Here is a 17636-nt window from a genome sequence, read left to right as displayed (position 1 = left end):
CCACAAAGATAGAAAATGATTTGAGTGACTATTTTCTCAATTCTCTGAGGAGGATAAAAGCTGATATCATTCTAGACGCACAGAAGAGAAGTTAATTCACTTCATACGTGGCTGAACTTTAAAAAGCAACCATGTACAGAAAGAACTCGCCCGGCAAGGAGACCTGAGCAGGCTTCCCCCATCCCCAGCAGCCCCTCCCAGGCCCAGTGATCTCAGCTCTGGGCTCTCCTCACTGAGAGGCCAGTACCTGTGGGAAAGGGCAGGAGAGAGGGCACAGGACACCACCAGGAGAGGGACACTCAGAAGGCCACAGGACACAAAGCCAGTGGCTAGGCCCTCTACGTGGTCTGTCCTTGTCCACCAGGGAAATGCCACCCCACACGAAGAACGCAAGGAAGAGAGTATTCTTGTAGGGCTGTCTGACGGGTGAAGAGGGAGAGAGAGGAGGCCTGGGGAAAATAAAATGCAGATGATGGACACAAAAGGAGATGAAATATTACTAAAAAGATAATAAGTGTATTGGGAGAAGTCCTAAATATAAAACAGAAACATCACTAGATGGAAAAAATGAAGCATGATTAAGAGACAGAGCAGATTTCAAGACAGAGTCAAGATACTATTAATACATCTAATACAAGTTTCACAAGGAAAAGTAAGAGAATGATGGAGAATTTCCCAGACTTAAAGACAGACATGAGGTGGCCACACGAAGCTGTACCGTTAGTTCAGAACAAGACCCCTCTTAAGCCCACACCCACAAAGAGTGATGAAACCAGTCAACTAAAGGAAAGTGCAATGCTGAAAGCTACGAGAGAAAAACAGATTTCCAGCAAAACAACAACAAAACGTAGACTGTCAACAAACACCTGACCAATTATAGCAGCCAGAATGCAATGTATCTTCAAAGTGTAAGGGAAAGAACCTGTTCGTCAGGAATTCTATACCATAGGAACACGATGAGAAGCTAGAGCCACGCTCGTGACCGTGGAAAGCATCTTTCTCACACCACAGAAAAGCACTCATCCCAAAGGTGCTCACCTCTGAAACTGGAGACAAAAGAATAAGTTTACACACAGTGTGTCAGTCCCCAGAGAGACGAATTCCCACAGAATTCTTACTCTGTGCAATGTAAAATAAGCACTAAACTTGGAAACATCAAGTCAAGTCTTGAGAAATAGCTTAAAAGTGATAACCTCTGGGGACAACTCATGGTGAGGAGGGGAGATGTGGGGAACTGCTTTTAATTATAAACTTTATGGTTCTTTATTTAAAAAACAAAAAACAAGCAAAATACTGGGGAAACTGGAATATATAAAGATAAAAATCCAATATCCTCAATATAAAGAGTTAAAAAAATAAAAACGGCCAAGTAAAAAAATGGGGAAAAGAAAATAAAACACAAGACTCTTATAAACACACACAGCATCTTCTTGTTTACAGGAGAAAACGTCACCTGACACTGAGAATGGGCTTAGGAGTCAGCCTTGCTCAGCTTCCCGCCTGTCTCAGGTTATCTCTGCAATTTTAATCTTTCAGGCGGCGATATACAGACAGGACTCCAATCAGGCGGAGCTCAAGATCCCTGCCCTGTGCCTTCTGTCCTAGTGCTGCACAGACAGGGTGACGTGTGGCCTCACAAGCACAAAGGAATCTCTGTTGATTCCTGGCCTTCTGTCATTTAAACAGGTTCCTGGCAGCAGAACTACTCTGACAAGGCTCCATCGCTACCTGGTTGCATAATCCCCTCACCTGCCAGCAGCCGGCCATGGTGCTCCAGTTGTTCTCCCCCGCATTTCTGTAAAAGACATCTTTAAGACACAGGGGACTGGCCCAGAAAGGCCCAGCAGCTGCACAGGCATCCTCCGGTTTCCCTTGACATGCTCGAGACATGGCATTTTAGGTGATAGGTTCCTCTTCTCCTTTAGTTTTCTTTCTTTTGTATAACTTTGGGAGGCAACAGTGAAGTGTTTATTCAAAGAGTCTGGAAGCCGGAAAGAAGTCAGCGAGGGCAGCGTCCCTAACAGATTCACCTACCAGAGGAGGTAAGAATCGAGGTCTCTCCAGGGAGCAGGCGCTCAGAGCAGTGGATCCAGGGCTCCGCCACACACCCGGAATCAACACACACACACTTAATCCATCACCTGTGCTGAATATCCAGGTAGTTTCCGGAGTAACAAGGCATCTCTTTAGCCACACGTGACCTGTCGATGCCTGCAAGTGTAGCCAATTTACACTCTGAATTAACTGATTTCTTTGTGCTCTACCGTTTATTTCAGAACAGTCAATGTAAAGCTCTTGGCAATGCTGAAATTCTAACACACCAAAAACGGGCACTCGAAGATAGTGACAAGACACTCATTAAGACCAATGAACCTGTGTTCTTTGTTTAGGCACATGTCACAACCCAAGCTTAATAAATTCTTTCAGAGCTTTTAAGCTGCATTTTTAATCATTTCTCATTCTGAAAAACTTCCACCTTATGTCCTTTTAAAATATCTATTTAATTGTATATTAACAGTGTTAATTACTCAGAGTAGGATCTGGAGAGTGGGGAAAAGGAAATTTTTACTTCCCACACCAAATTTTTTAACAGTATTTCATTAAGATAAAAATTAACGTTCTTAAGTGACAACTTAATATTCAACCTAGGTAACCAATATAAATTATAACCTTCTTATAATCTTGTATGCCTGATGAAAACAAACATATTAGCTAATACACGTGGATTACTTCAGTAATCTAAAATCAAAACCCCACACACTGCCCACGTACCACAAGCACCCACAGGCGGAAAGCAGCCTGGCTGCAGCCTCCTGGATACAAGCACTCTTTTGTTCCACAGGTTTGCCAAGTATGAAAGGACTAATCCAATTAAGTGCATTAACTCTTCTGTACCAATCCATGCACACCTGTTAAGTCCTCATCAGCTTAACAGCAGGTCATTATGCAGCCATCCTGTGATGCTCAGCGGGGAGAGGGTCGGGAGGAGGAACACAGTCTTCACAGTGCTCAAGTTCACTGGGGTCTGAACCTCTGTGTCCCCACAACTCACACGTTGAAATCTAACCCACGTGATGGTGTTAGGAGGTGGAGCCTGAGGGAGGTGAGCAGGTCATGAGGGTGGAGCCCCCAGGATGGGATTAGTGCCTTTATAAGAGAGACCCCAGAGAGCTCCCTCGCCCCTTCCCCATGTGAGGACACAGCCACAGTGAGAAGTCTGCAGCCCAGAAGAGGGCCCTCACCAGAACTGTGAGAAATGAATTTCGGTTGTTTAAGCCACCAGGCTGTGCTCTTTTGTCAGAGCAGCCAGAACGGACTAAAACAAAGATGCTTAAAATTTCCCTCTGTGAAAAGCTGGAAAAATCAATCTCGATGAAGAAACACAAACCATTACTTTACCAACCAAAATGCAAAATTTGGGGATTCTGTTGCTAGAAATACTTCAGCTAGATGAACTTAAGCCGTTGCCAGAAGCCAATGGAAAATTCCATCTACTGCTATCTACTTCCTAAAAAGCCTTTGAATATCCTCTTTAATCAAAGCAAGGGGAATATAAAAGCTGATAAAAACAAATGTTATCAGATAATCAATACTTCAATGAGGCTTAGGTTAGGAATAAAAGAAAAAAATGATTATTCTCAAATTCCAGACTTGTGCATAACTGTACAGAGATCATGAAAGAAGTGTGCACACCTTCCAGTGAACAACCCTCAAAGGATTAGACCTTACCAGGGAGTCCGTGGGGCCTGGGCTGAGCTAGGAACTATGCGGGAGGCTGTCACATGAACCCTGAAACCACCCCTGAAGTCCGCACACAGACAGTGGCTTGCAGACCTCTGGGTCCAGCCAGGCCAGCTGCTGGCCACTCGGCCTCCTTGCCAGGGCTCTCCTCTCTTCCTCCTGCTCCCTTCCATCTTGTCTTCCTTCCCAACACAAACTTCACGGTCACAGGCTCTTTTCCATTGTCCCGTGAGGCAGGAGGAGCAGGGTGAGACGAATACTATCTTTTCCAAGAATCTAGTGCCCCAAGGTTCCCTTGCATGGTATGGGACTTGCATTTTCTGCTCAGCACTATGCTGGTAGCTCCCTCCCTGTGGCAAAGAGCAGCAGTTCACACACGGCACTGTCCGGCCTTCTCCTCCAGACAGGCACTGGGGTGCATCCACTTCCTTCCTGCTTCTGACAGCACCACCACCACCAGAGCGAGCATGAGAGCACAGCACACCGGCGCCAGCACCCCAGGCCCGCCTTCTCACTGCTCTGTGAAGAGAAGCTCGGCTGCTCCTGGAGGCAGCAAAGCTCTCACAGCAAAGTGAGGGACAGCAGGACAGCAGCATGCAGAGAGCTGTGGAAGAAGGAGTGAGCAATGGTAAGAAAAAGCAAAGCAGTAAAATGAAACACACGCTATTCTCCTTTTTTCAGTGAGCTTTCTTATCCACTGTTCAGGTGAGTTTAGGGACGGAAGTAACAGAACAGTCCATAATCTGCCAAAAATTTTAGATTCTATTCTCCACTCCCACAGCTACATGAGAAGCTAATCATCGTTAATGATATAATCACATAATTATTAATGATACTAAAATTTTAAGTGACAAATAAAAATGGCAAGCAATAGGATATATTGGAGTATATGAGGAAGCCATTTGGTATAAACCTAATTCGGCCTGACTTTTTTTTTCAAAAGGGCCTGACTGGCTATTGAGCACGCATTGCATATCTGCTTAGACATTTCCTATGGCCAGAACAAAGGCCCTTGAGATAAAGATGCAACTTCCCCCCGACATTAGCATTTTTCCTTAGGCTAGGAACTGATTGCTGCACTCACCTCCCAGCTCACCTGTGACCACCCAGCTGGAGACAACAGACTGCCACCCTGCTGCGTTCACTGAGACAGAAGGCCTACCTGCTATTTCCATCAATCGCTGTGCCGACAGAGCAGTCTCGCGACTATTGTAAAAGGGACATTTCAATCCTATGTGAAACATCCTCTTTGAGGGTATATAACCACCCTTATACCCCCACTTCTTTGGAGTGCTCTGTTCCTTTGTGGAAAGACTCTCCCGGGTTATAATCCTCAGATTTAAGCTCAGAATAAACTCACCCAAATTTTCATTTACAGATTGGATATGGATTATTTTCGTCGACATAAGTATTTACAGTATACTACGAAAAATAGTAACAAGAACCTAATTGTATTAAATGTCAAACTAGAACAACTCCAAATTGTATAAAGATGCCAAAATAAACACACATGAAACTCAGATGAAAGGATGCTAGTGTCTATAAATCATAGCAGTATTCCAAGTAACTATTGCAAAAGTGAACTTACAAGTTAGATTCGTACACTTAAGAGGCAGAAATGAGAAAGAACCATTAGATAAAGAAAGAAAACTCATGTCTTAATCTATCATTTCCTTTAAAAACTATTAGAGATATATAAACACACTAAATGGCACCATCCTAAACACTGATTTTAGACAAATGGCTTCAGAGCTGGTGGTGAATGAGGCACCAGCCCCAGATCAGAACTGCGCCAGCCATGTCCTCGTGCTGTAGAGAATGGCTGCTGCCACGTTCCCCCAGCTGACAGCCGGCCCCGGCTCCACCTCTGACCCTGCCTTTAAAGCCCTCCACATCCTCCGTCCACACATGCTGGGAGAATGCCATACAAAGCAACATTGACACCAGGCTTTTTATATCTTGTTCTCCCACCCCCACTCCATGCCCCCCTCTCCATTTACCATTACTCTTGAAAAAACCTGCTTCTGTATTAAGCACTTCCTATTAGAAGAAGGAGAAGGAGAATTTGACTTACACCAAGAAATAAACAAAATGAGTAATGCAGGAAGCATTAGTCCGTCACTCTGACCTTATACACACACACACAATCCCTAAATCTGCTAAGAGACTTAAACGGGGCTTTAAAAAGTAAAGCAAGAATCAGCTTCCACCATGATGGTATGAAGAGTTCCGAGGACCCACTCCCCCGGGAAACTGCTGAAAAGTGTATAAAAAATAAAACCACCACAACCATCTAAAGCCTCTGCAAATGCCCCTAAGGGTGAATACTGAACAGAGAAACATGTTCTTGAGAAAATCTACAAATATTTGGAAGTTCAAAACACCTACAGAAGGCGAGCATCTGTGGAACCTGGACTGGCCGCCACCTCCTCCTCCTGTCCAGCTCAGCAGGCTAAGGCTGCACTCCACACCTCACAGTGATGAGGATCAAGACGGCCCCTGCCCCAGGGAGAGAAGCCCAAGGCTCCTGCCCTACATACTGATCTATATCATTCTCCAGAAAGCATAGAGTGTCCTGACTTTAACCCAATCTGATTCTTATCTAAAGTTACAGGACCACCCAACAACCAGACCCCACCTGCACTGAGACCATTTTAACGATTTTTTTCATGATCTTTCCTTTGTCTTGTCAAGAAATACCTTACATACCTATGCCTTATAAATTTAGCTCTAACCCTCAACACATTGCAGCTCTTCCTGCCCATGGGTCCTGTCCCCATGCCGGCAGCTCTTCCCGCCCACGGTCCTGCCCCCATGCTACTTCATGCTATTCTCTGAATAAAAGAGCACTAGTGACAGACCTTGAGAGTCAAAGAAATCTTTCTTTCGACTCCTCGACACACCGAGCCCGCATCAACAGCAGCCAGCTCCCGCTCGCCTAGTTGGGGCTGCAGGCTGTTCTCTTGGTAGAACAGGGCTTCATTTCTTATCCTAAGGCTGACTCTTGCGTGAGTGGGGCCGAGAGATGGGGGCCCCTTTCTTTCATTCAGCCCCCATTCAAGGACAGAGGCTACCTTGAGCGTGAAACACTAGGAATCCTGTGGTGGCAATCACACACCAGGAGAAGCAAACCAAGAGAACCCCCGGCTGCTCCCACCCCACCAAACGCTCAGCTCCCAGAGTGGGGTGCCACTTAAAGAGAAGCGCACATGGTCCCCACCCCCACTCCAGAGCCCTGGTTCAGAGACTCTGCCTGGAGGAGAAGCAGGACATCAAAGAGATAGCTGGGAGCCAGCAGGAGCACTTGGAGCTGTGGAAGGAAGACTTTCTTCCCAAAGGCACTGACTTCATTTCCAACAGTGGTGGAGGCTGTGGTGAAGGGCAATCAGGAGGCGACTCACGATGGAGGCTACACTAACGCTGATGTCCAGCTTGCAGAAGAAAATGGGGAAGAGGAGCAGGAGGAGCCCCTTGGGGTCAAAGCAGTTATCAAATGGGGCCTCAGAAACATTCCCTCAAAGGAGCCAGCTTGATGGATTAGCCTCTAGAGAGATTTGTGTCCCAGATTATTGTTGAAAATAACAGAGCACCCATCAAGGCAATTAGACAAGAAAAAGAAATAAAAAGCATCCAGATTGGAAAGGAAGAAGAACTACCTCTATTTGCAGATGACATCATCTTTCACACAGAAAATCCTAAGGAATCCACTAAAAACCTAATAGAACTAATAAGTTTGACGACATAACAGAATACATGATCAATATGCAAAACTCCATTGTGATCCTACACACCAGCAATGATCAATCAAAAAAAGAAATTAGGAAAACAATTCCATTTACAAACACATCAAAAAGAATACTTACGAATAAATTTTACAAAAGCTCAAAATTTGTTCTCTGAAAACTACAAAATATTATTGAAATAATTTTTTAAAAGAGCTAAATATATGGAAAACCATACCATGTTCACGGATCAGAAGACATAACATTGTTAAGATAGCAATACTCCCTAAACTAATCTACAGAGTCAGTGTACTTCCTATCAGGATCCTATCGGACTTCCTTGTGGAAACTGCTTAGCTGATTCTAAAAGTCATAGAGAATCATAAGAGATTCCAAATAGTACACTATTCCCATTTCAAAACTTACTACAAAGTAATGGTAATCAAGACAGTGTGGTACTGGCACATCGTACATAAACAGATCAATAGAACAGAACTGAAAATCCAGAAACAAACCCATACATCTAAGGTCAACTGATTTTCTCAAAGGGTGCCAAGACAAATAGGAAAAGAATAATTTTTTCAACAAATGGTGCTGTGACAACTGGATAGCCACATGCAAAAGAACGAAGTTTAGACCCTTATGTCACACCATGTACAAATACTAACTCGAAATGGATCAAAGACCTAAATGTAAGAGCTAAAACTATAAAACTCTTAAAATAAAACATAGGGGTAAATTTTTATAGCCTTAGATTTGGAAAAGGATTCTTAAAATATCAAAACCATGAGCAACAAAAGAAAAATAGATAAATTGGACTTCATCAAAATTAAAAACTTTTGTGCCTCAAAGGACACTATCAAGAAAACGAAGACAATCCACAGCACGGGCGAAAACATTTACAATCATATATCAGATAAGGAACTTGTATCTAGAATATAAAAAGAATTTTACAGTTCAATAATAAAAAGAAAATCCAATTTTAGAAATAAGTAAAGTGTCAGAATAGACACTTCTCCAGGAAAGTTGTACAAATGTCCAATAAGCACATAAAAAGATGCTCGGTACATTAGTCATTAGGGAAATACAAATCAAAACCACAATGACATACTACTTCACACCACTAGGACAGCTAGAATGAAAAAGTCAGATACGTAATTGTGATGATGTGGAGAAATGAGACCCTCAGACACTACTGGTGGGAACGTAAAATAGTGCAACCACTTATAGAAAACAGTCCAGTTCCTAAAACGATTAAACATAGAGTTACCACATGACCCAATGTCTTAGTCCATTTGGGCTGCTATAAAAGAATACCATACACTGGGTGGAACAGACATTCATTTCTCACAGTTCTGGAGGCTGGAAGTGCAAGATGAAGGTGCCGACAGATTCAGTGTCTGGTGAGGGCCCACTTCTTGGCTCACTGATAGCTATGTTGTCAGTGTGTCCTGAGGCCTGAGAAGGCAAAGGAGCTCTGTGGGGTCTCTTTTATAAGGACACTAATCCCATTCATGAGGGCTCCACCCTCATGACCTAATCACCTTCCAAAGGCTCCCCTCTCCTAACACCATCACTTTGGAGGTTAGAATTTAACATATGAATTTGGAGAGATATAAACATAGTCTATAGCAACTTTACTCCTAGGTATATACCCACTAGAAATGAAAACGTAGGTTCACATAAAATCTTTTACATAAATGTTTATAGCAACATTATTCATAATAGCCAAAAAGTGGAAACAACCCAAACTTCTACGGTATATGGATACAACGGAATATTATTCAGCCATAAAAAGGAATGACACATGCTACAAATGAATGAACCTTTATGACATTATGCTAAGTGAAAGAGACCAGTCACGAAAGTCCACAGACTATCTGATCTGTTCATATGAAAGCCCAGGATAGTGAAATCTATAGTGATGGAATGCAGATCAATGGTTGCTTAGGGCTGCTTGGGGAAGGGAAATAGGGAGGTGGACAGCTACAGGCTATGGAGTTTCTTTTTGAGGATATGAAAATGTCCTAAAATTGACAAGTTTCACATATCTGTGAATACACTAAAAACCATTTAACTGTATATTTTAAGTGGATGAACTGAATGTTATATGAATAACATCTCAAAAAAGCTGTTTAAAAAGAAAAAGGAAGACAGTTACATTTGAAAATGCTGTGTTAGGGGTGCAGACGGAACTCACAAGCCCAGAGAGACCTTATTCCCACCACCTCTACCAGCCTTGGTCAAAGAGTGGAAGGAAAATGCCTGAAATATCTGGGCACTTCTCAAAGTAGACACTTAATAGCAGTTTTACAACCACAAATAGTTCATAACAACGGCACGTGTGCACTACCCATTTTGTTCATCTGTAATGATGCCTGAGCAAGGATGTCTGTCAACTGTCATTACTGATATATATGTCCCAATTGTGGTAACCAGCACACGGCCCACGAAGCTTGGGTACAGACAACTGACAGCAACCCCTGTTTGACTTAACACATGCAGAGATTTAACACAGAGAACTAGCTACACACGAAACTGCTAGAAGACTGACGATGGGACTCTACACTGAGCCGCAGGAACAACTCCCTGAGAACTGTAACAGAGCTCACCCACTAGGAGAACGGCCATTGATTTACAACCACAGCACGGAGGAGCAGGAGGGTGCTGTCCTCAACACTCCTCTAGAGCAACTTTCTCTGCCCCAATCCAGGGACCAGGACGCCTTGCCAAACCTGGTGACTCCAGAAACACATTTCCTGAGCTGCATGTGTGGAAAGAGGAGGAACCATGTGGCTATAAACCCACTCCATGGCTGGCGGAATACAGGAGCCACATGGAGCCTCAAACTCTCTCTTTCCCTCCCCAATAAACTCTGTTCCAAATTCAACTCTTTCCTAAGGAACACCAGCTGCAGGGAGTCTGAGAGTCACCACTGACCACGGGAAGTGACCATTTTAGCTTTCCACCTACAGGAGAGGAAGGCCCACCAGAGACTGGAGACATTACTGAGTGAGCCAATTTAACACAGCTCTCACAGCCCCATCCCACCCTTACCCTCCAGGGGCTGGCACCAACGGGCAGGAGAGGACTTGCTTCTGAGGGGAAAGGCTACCTTAAAGGAAGATTCACATTTTGTAAAACGCAGGGACTAGACCTTGATGGAACTTATCCAGAAACAAAAATCTAGAAAAGGAAAAGTTTTACAAATCAGACTTTACTATGCTCCAGCTAATATCTCTGAATAAAGACACCGTAAACACTAGGAATGTAGGTCAGGTTTCTGGGCTCCACTTACCAGCTCTGCAACCTGATGGAAATGACACAGTGCCTCCTAAGCCTGAACTTCATCAAACACAGACAGTACTGACCTCCACCTACAAGACAGCTGCAGGTTAAACTTGACAGGTCCCTGCTCCCCTCTACTCTCACTGTATAAGTATCTTTTCTGATTTACATTTTCTATGATTTTTAAATGTTCACTTGTAGACTTGTGGGCCAGCAAAAAAACTGTACCGTAATACTATGAAATCTCTCTCTCTGATTAAAACTACAATATAGGCATTTGAAGTATTGTGTATATTAGCATGTTTAAAATACTATCAAAATAAATGATACTCTAGCCAGCATAACCCACTAAAGAAAGAAGACATGGCAGCCCAGTAACATTATGACTCAATATTATTCTGTAAGTTCTAACAATACAAGGCATAATACAGAAATGAATTAAAACTACTAAAAAGGAAATTACAATTATTATTATTTAGGCAAAGACTATATAACCAGAAAATGGAAAAGCATCAAATGAAGGACCATTAGATCTAATGAAATGGCTAAATATAAAATAAATAGCTTCATTCCAGTTAAAGACACTAGAAAAAAAGCCATTTACAGTAACAAAAATGAATTGAAAATGTCCAGAAAAAAAGTTACATGTTGCTTTAACAGATTATATTAAAAAGACTTGAGGAGCCAGCCTGGTGGCATAGTGGTTAAGTTCGCGCACTCTGCTTTGGTGACCCAGGATTTGCGGGTTCGGATCCTAGGTGCAGACCTAGCACTGCTCATCAAGCCATGCTGTGGTGACATCTAACATAAAGTAGAGAAAGACTGGCACAGATGTTAGCTCAGTGACAATCTTCCTCAAGCAAAAAGAAGAATATCGGCAACAGATGTTAGCTCAGAGCCAATCTTCCTCACAAAAAAGAAAAAGAGAGAGACTTGAATAAATGAAGGAAAAAAATCATTACCTGAATGGCAAGACTAAAAATTAGAAAGTGTCATTTCTTCTCAAATTATTCCACTGGTCTGGAAGAGTGATTTCTAAATGGGGTGGGAGACAGAATCTGTTGCTCTAAGTCATAGAGGCTCCTGAAGATTCAGATCTAAGCCCATTTGCTTTCTCCCCAAGTTCCCCAGACTCACTGAGCTACTGTCACTATTGGCATTATGGCAAGGGCCTCAGGAGTGTGGAATACAAGAAAAAAAGTGAAATTCAAAAGAAGGAGAAGAAAACCCACACGCTGGAAGAAAATATTTGCAAAAGACATACCTGATAAAGGATTATTGTCCAAAATATACAAAGAACTCTTAAAAGTCAACAAGAAAATGAAAACCCAATAAAAAAAATGGGCAAAAGACTTGAAAAGACATTTCACCAAAGAAGATATATATACAGGATGAAACCAAAAAGATGAATTCCTATGTCTCATGGAAAAACAAGCCTGTTTTCCACTTTCACATGCAAAAGTGAATAATCAAAGATGGCAGCTGTGACTGGTGATCCAGCCTCAGTGAACCTGTGTGTGCTTGTCAAATAGCAGGGGGTACACAGTGTGTTCATTTTAATAAAAACAATTAAGGATTAACTAAAAGATACAGAGATGGCAAATAAGCATATGAAACAATGATCAACATCATATGTCACTAGGGAATTACAAATTAAAAAAACAGTGAGGTACCACTACACAACTATTCAGTGTGGCCAAAATGCAAAACAGTGACAACACCAAATGCTGACAAAGTCATACAGAAACAAGAACACTCGTTCACTGTTGGTGGGAACGCAAAATGAAAAAGTTACTTTGGAATACAGTTTGGCAGTTTCTTAGCAAACTAAACATATTCTTAACATATGATCCAGCAATCACACTCCTTGGTATCCACCCGAAGGAGTCAAAAACTTATGTCCACACAAAATCCTGCACATGAATGTCTACAGCAGTTTCATTCATAATTTCCAAAACTTGGAAATAACCAAGACATCCTTCAGTAGGTGAACGGATAAATTAACTGGTCCATCCAGACAAAGGACTATTATTCAGTGCTAAAAAGAAATGAGCCTTCAAGCAATGAAAAGACATGGAGGAGCCTTAAATGCATGTTACTAAGTGAAAGCCGCCAAGCTGAAAAGGCCACATACTGTATGATTCCAACTATGTGACATTCTGGAAAAGGTAAAACTGTAGAGACAGCAGAAAGATCAATGGTTGCCACAGGGTGGGGGTGGGAGATGAAGAGGTGGAGCTCAGAGGATTTCAGGGCAGTGAAACTACTCCATGTGATTCTGTAATGGTGGACTTGTGTCATTAATTTGTCCAAACCCACAGAATGTACAACACGCAGAGTGAACCCTAATGTAAACTATGGACTTTGGGTGATGATGACGTGTCAGTGTAGGTTCATCAGTTGCGACAAATGCACCATCTGGTGAGGATGTTGATAATCGGGCAGGCTGTGCATGTGAAGGCGGGGGTGGGGAGGCATATGGGAAATCTCTGTACCTTCCCTTCAACTTAGCCGTGAACCTAAAACTGCTCTAAAAAGTAGTCTACTAAAAACAAGGAAGAAGACAAAGTGGCTCAATAAGACACATACAAACACAAAAAGTAAACAGGAAAGAGAAGACATTTTTTAAAGTCTATTAAAATGCAACTGAAGAGGCCGGCCCCATGGCGGAGTGGTTAAGTTTGCACACTCTGCTTCAGCGGCCCAGGGTTTCACGGATTCGGATCCTGGGCACAGACACTGCACTGCTTGTCAGGCCATGTTGAAGTGGTGTCCCACATAGTACAACCAGAGGCACTCACAACTAGGATATACAACTATGTTCTGGGGGGCTTTGGAGAGAAGAAGGAAAAAAACAAAAAAAGATTGGCAACAGATGTTAGCTCCGGTGCCAAACAAAGAAAAAAGTCAACTGTGCTTTCAACTACTAAATGTATTATAAAACTTCAATAAGTAAAACTGTGGAAATGGAACAAGAATACACAGAACTCAAGAAAACAAAATGGAAAACCTAACAGACCCCAATATATAGTGATTTTAATATACAGTAAGAGGCATAACAAAGAGAGTAAAAGAAAAAAGATTTCTTAAAAAATAGATTTAGGACAACTGGTTATCTATTTTGAGAGAAAAAAAGTTAAATCCTTATTTTCAAAACAGACAGCAGAATAAATTCCACAGAGATGAAAGAGTTATTTCTTTAAAATGAAGCCATAAAGGAACTAGAAGAATCTGATCTCAGGGAAGGAAATGCCTTTCTAAGCATAACAGCAAGAGGAAAAAGACCCAGAGAAACTGAGAGATTTTATCATTTTTTTAAAGAAGTCACATATTTTAATAAAAAGTCTAATTTGAAATTCATATACATTTATAATATCAAATATTGATGTGTGGTACAGTAGAAAATAAACATTTGGTCTTTGTCCCTGTTTCCTGGCACAAAGCTTCTAAAACCCTTGGAATTTACAGTCTTTTGTATGCTAATAAGATGAATGGCAGGGGGCCACAGAGCTTCAGGAAGGGGGTTGGTCACCAGAAAAGCCAAGCCCCTGACAGAACCTTCAGCCCCACCCCAACCCCTCCTGTGAACTCTGGGAGGGAAAGGACTGGAAACTGAGTTTAATCCTCAATGGCAATGATTTAATCTTTTAATCTATCAAGCCTAGGTAATGGAACCGACATCAAATCCCCTAAATGACAGAGTTTGGGGAGCCTCCAGGTTGGTGATCACATTCATGTGCTGGGAGGATGGCGTGTCCATAGAGGGCAAGGAAGCCCTGCACCCCTCCCCTCACATCTTGTCCCATGTATCTCTTCCACTTGGTTGGTCCTGAGTTTTATCCTTTATAACAAATCAGTAATCCCAAGTAAATCACTTTCTTGAGTTTCTGTGAGCTGTTCTAGTGAATTATTGAAACTGACAGGGGTCATGGAAACCCCTGATTTGTAGTCAGCTGAACAGAAGTGTGGGGAGCCTGGGCACTCCATTTTATTATAGTAAAACTTACATAAGATAAAATTTCCCATCTTAACCATTTCTAAGTTTACAGTAGTGTCTTAGTTCAAAATGCTACACCACAATACCATAGACTGGCTTATAAACAACACAAATTTATTTCTCACAGCTCCAGAGGCTGGAAATCCAAGATGAAGCGGCCTGCAGATTCAGTGACTAGGGACACCCACTTCCTGGTTCAGAGAGTACTTTTCCCTGTATCCTCACATGGCGAGAGGGGTGAGGGAGCTCCCTGAGGCTGCATGTAAAAGAGCACTAATCCCATCTGTCAGTGTTCCATTCTTATGACCTAATCACTTCCCAAATGTTCCACTTCCAAATATCACTACATTGTGGATCAGGTCTCAACAAATGGATTTTGGGGGGATACAAACATTCAGTCTATAGCAAGCACAGCAGTGTTAACTATACACACATTGTTGTACAAAGAACTATAGAACTTTTCATGTTACAGAACTGAAATTCCCACCCACTGAACAATAACTCCCCTTTTCTCCCTTCACCCAGCCTCTGGCAACCCCCATTCTATTTTGTGCCTCAGACTTTGACTACCTCAATACCTCACATGTGATTAAGTGGAATCACATAGTATTTATCTTTTTGCGCCTGCCTTGTTTCACTTAGCATAATAACCCCAAATTTTACCAATGTTGTAGCATATGACAGGATTTCCCTTTTTAAAGCTAAATAATATTCCATTCTATGCATATACCACATTTTCTTTATCCACTTATCCTTTGATGGACATTATAGCTGTTTCAACTTCCTGGCTCTTGTGAAATCTATATATAGGTAGAATGGATATATATCCAGAAGTGGGACTGAATCATATCGTAGTTCTGTTTTTAACTTTTTGGGAATCTCCACAGTGTTTTCCATAGCAGCTGTACCACTTCACATTCCCATCAACAGTGCACAGAGTTCCAATTTCTCCACATCTTTGCCAACACTTATTTTCTGATAGTGGCCATGATAATCAATGTGAGGCAACATCTCATTATGGTGTTGACTTGCGTTTCAATGATGATTAGTGATGTTAAGTACCTTTTCACATATTTGTAGGCAATTTGTGTAATTCTTTGTAGAAATGTATACTCAAGTTCTTTGCCCATTTTTTTAACTGTAGGAGTTCATTATATATCTGGATACGAACCTCTTAGATATGTGGTTTGCAAATATTTCCTCCCATTCCATAGGTTGCCTTTTTAATGTTGATTGTTTTCATTGCTTCACATAAGTTTTTATGTTTCATCTGGCCTCACTGGTCTATTTTTGCTTTTGTTGGCTGTGTTTTTGGTGGCATATTCAAGAAATCACTGCCCAGAGCAATATGAAGATTTTCACCTATGTTTTCTTCTAAGAGTCTTATAGTTTCAGGTATTCATTTTGAGTTAAACTTCTGTATATGGTATAACATAAAAGGCCCAACTTTATTCTTTTTGCATGTGGATATCCAGTTTTACCAATATCACTTGCTGAAGAGACTCTTCATTCCCCATTGTGTGTTCTTGGCAACCCTGTCATAGATCATTTAACCATATAAGTGAGGGTTTATTTCTGGGCTCTCTATTCTGTTCCATTAGTCTATATGTCTGTCTTTATACCAGTACCATGTTTAGATTATTGCAGTTTGTAATACGTTTTGAGTTTAGGAAGTGTGAGGTCTCCAGCTTTGTTTTCCTCAAGAAAAAAAAAATGGCTGCTCAAAAATTATTTTGGCTATTCGGAGTCCTTTAGGATTCCATACGAATTTTAAAATGTCTCTTTCTATTTCTGTAAAAACTGCCATTGGGATTTTGATAGGAATTGGACTGAATCTATAGACCACCTTGGGTAGTATGGACATTTTAACAATGTTGAGTCTTCCACTCCATGAACACAAAATGTCTTTCCATTTATTTGTGTCTGCTTTAACTTCTTACAGAAATGTTTTTTCTACCTTCAGTGTACAACTTTTTTGCCTCCTTGGTTAAGTTTACTCCAAAGCATTTTATTCTTTATGATGCTACTATAAGTGGGACTGTTTTCTTAATCTCCTTTTTGGAATCTTCACTATGGTGTATAGAAACACAACTGATTTTGTATCCTGGAATTTGTCTGAATTTACTTATTAGTTATAACAAGTTTTTTGTGGAATTCTTAGAGTTTTCTACATACAAGATCATGTCATCTGCAAACAGAGATAATTTTATTTTTTCCTTTCCAATTTGGACGCCTTTTCTTTCTTTCTCTTTCCTAATTGCTCTGGTTGGGACTTCCAGTACTATGTTGAATAGAAGTGGCAAAAGAGGGCATCCTTCCATTATTACTGATCTTAGAGAAAAAGCTTTCAATTCTTCATCACTGAGTAAGATGTTAGCCGTTGGCTTTTCATATATGGTCTTTATGATGTTGCGGTATTTCCCTTCTATCTATAATTAGTTGAATGTTTTATCATGAAAAAGTGTTGACTTTTGTGGAATGCTTTTTCCGGATCAATCGAGAGGATTATGTGGTTTTACTCTTTCATTATATTAATATGTTGTACTGTATTACACATTGATTTTCAAATGTTCCACCATCCTTGCATTCCAGGTAAGTCCCACTTGGTCATAGTGTATTATCCTTTTAATGTACTGTTGAATTTGGTTTGCTAATCATCAACATTCATTAAAGATATTGGTCTATAGTTTTCTTATAGTATCTTTTTCTGATTTTGGTATTAGGGTAATGCTGGTCTCATAAAATGAGTTTGGAAATGTTCCCCACTTCTTCAACCTTTTAGAAGAGTTTAAGTAGGACTGATGTTAATTCTTCTTTGAATGTTTGATAGAATTTTCCAGTGAAGCCACCTGATCCTGGAAGCCTTTGTTGGGAGGTTTTTGATTACT

The 17636-nt window shown here is 41.3% G+C and overlaps 1 protein-coding gene across 3 annotated transcripts in view; it reads right to left on the bottom strand.

Annotated features, from left to right (window-relative positions):
* Positions 1–17636, bottom strand: part of TDRP (testis development related protein) — a 54131-nt gene that overhangs the window by 19834 nt on the left and 16661 nt on the right. Inside the window, exons 3-4 of one of the 3 annotated variants that reach the window (XM_070598464.1) lie at positions 3835–4345; positions 1926–3094 (exon numbers count right to left, since the gene is read on the bottom strand). The exons of 1 other annotated variant lie outside the window; for it this stretch is intronic. In XM_070598464.1, the coding sequence (XP_070454565.1) occupies positions 3049–3094; positions 3835–4345 (557 nt within the window). In that variant the 3' untranslated portion in view covers positions 1926–3048. Of the gene's footprint in view, positions 1–1925; positions 4346–17636 lie in introns of those variants that run through there. One more of the 3 variants, XM_070598463.1, reaches the window with a different exon arrangement.

This window comes from Equus przewalskii, chromosome 28 (assembly GCF_037783145.1).
Source record: "Equus przewalskii isolate Varuska chromosome 28, EquPr2, whole genome shotgun sequence".
Taxonomy (NCBI): Eukaryota; Metazoa; Chordata; class Mammalia; order Perissodactyla; family Equidae; genus Equus; species Equus przewalskii.
Note: the sequence above shows the minus strand (reverse complement) of the source record. Positions and strands in the feature narration are given on the sequence as shown.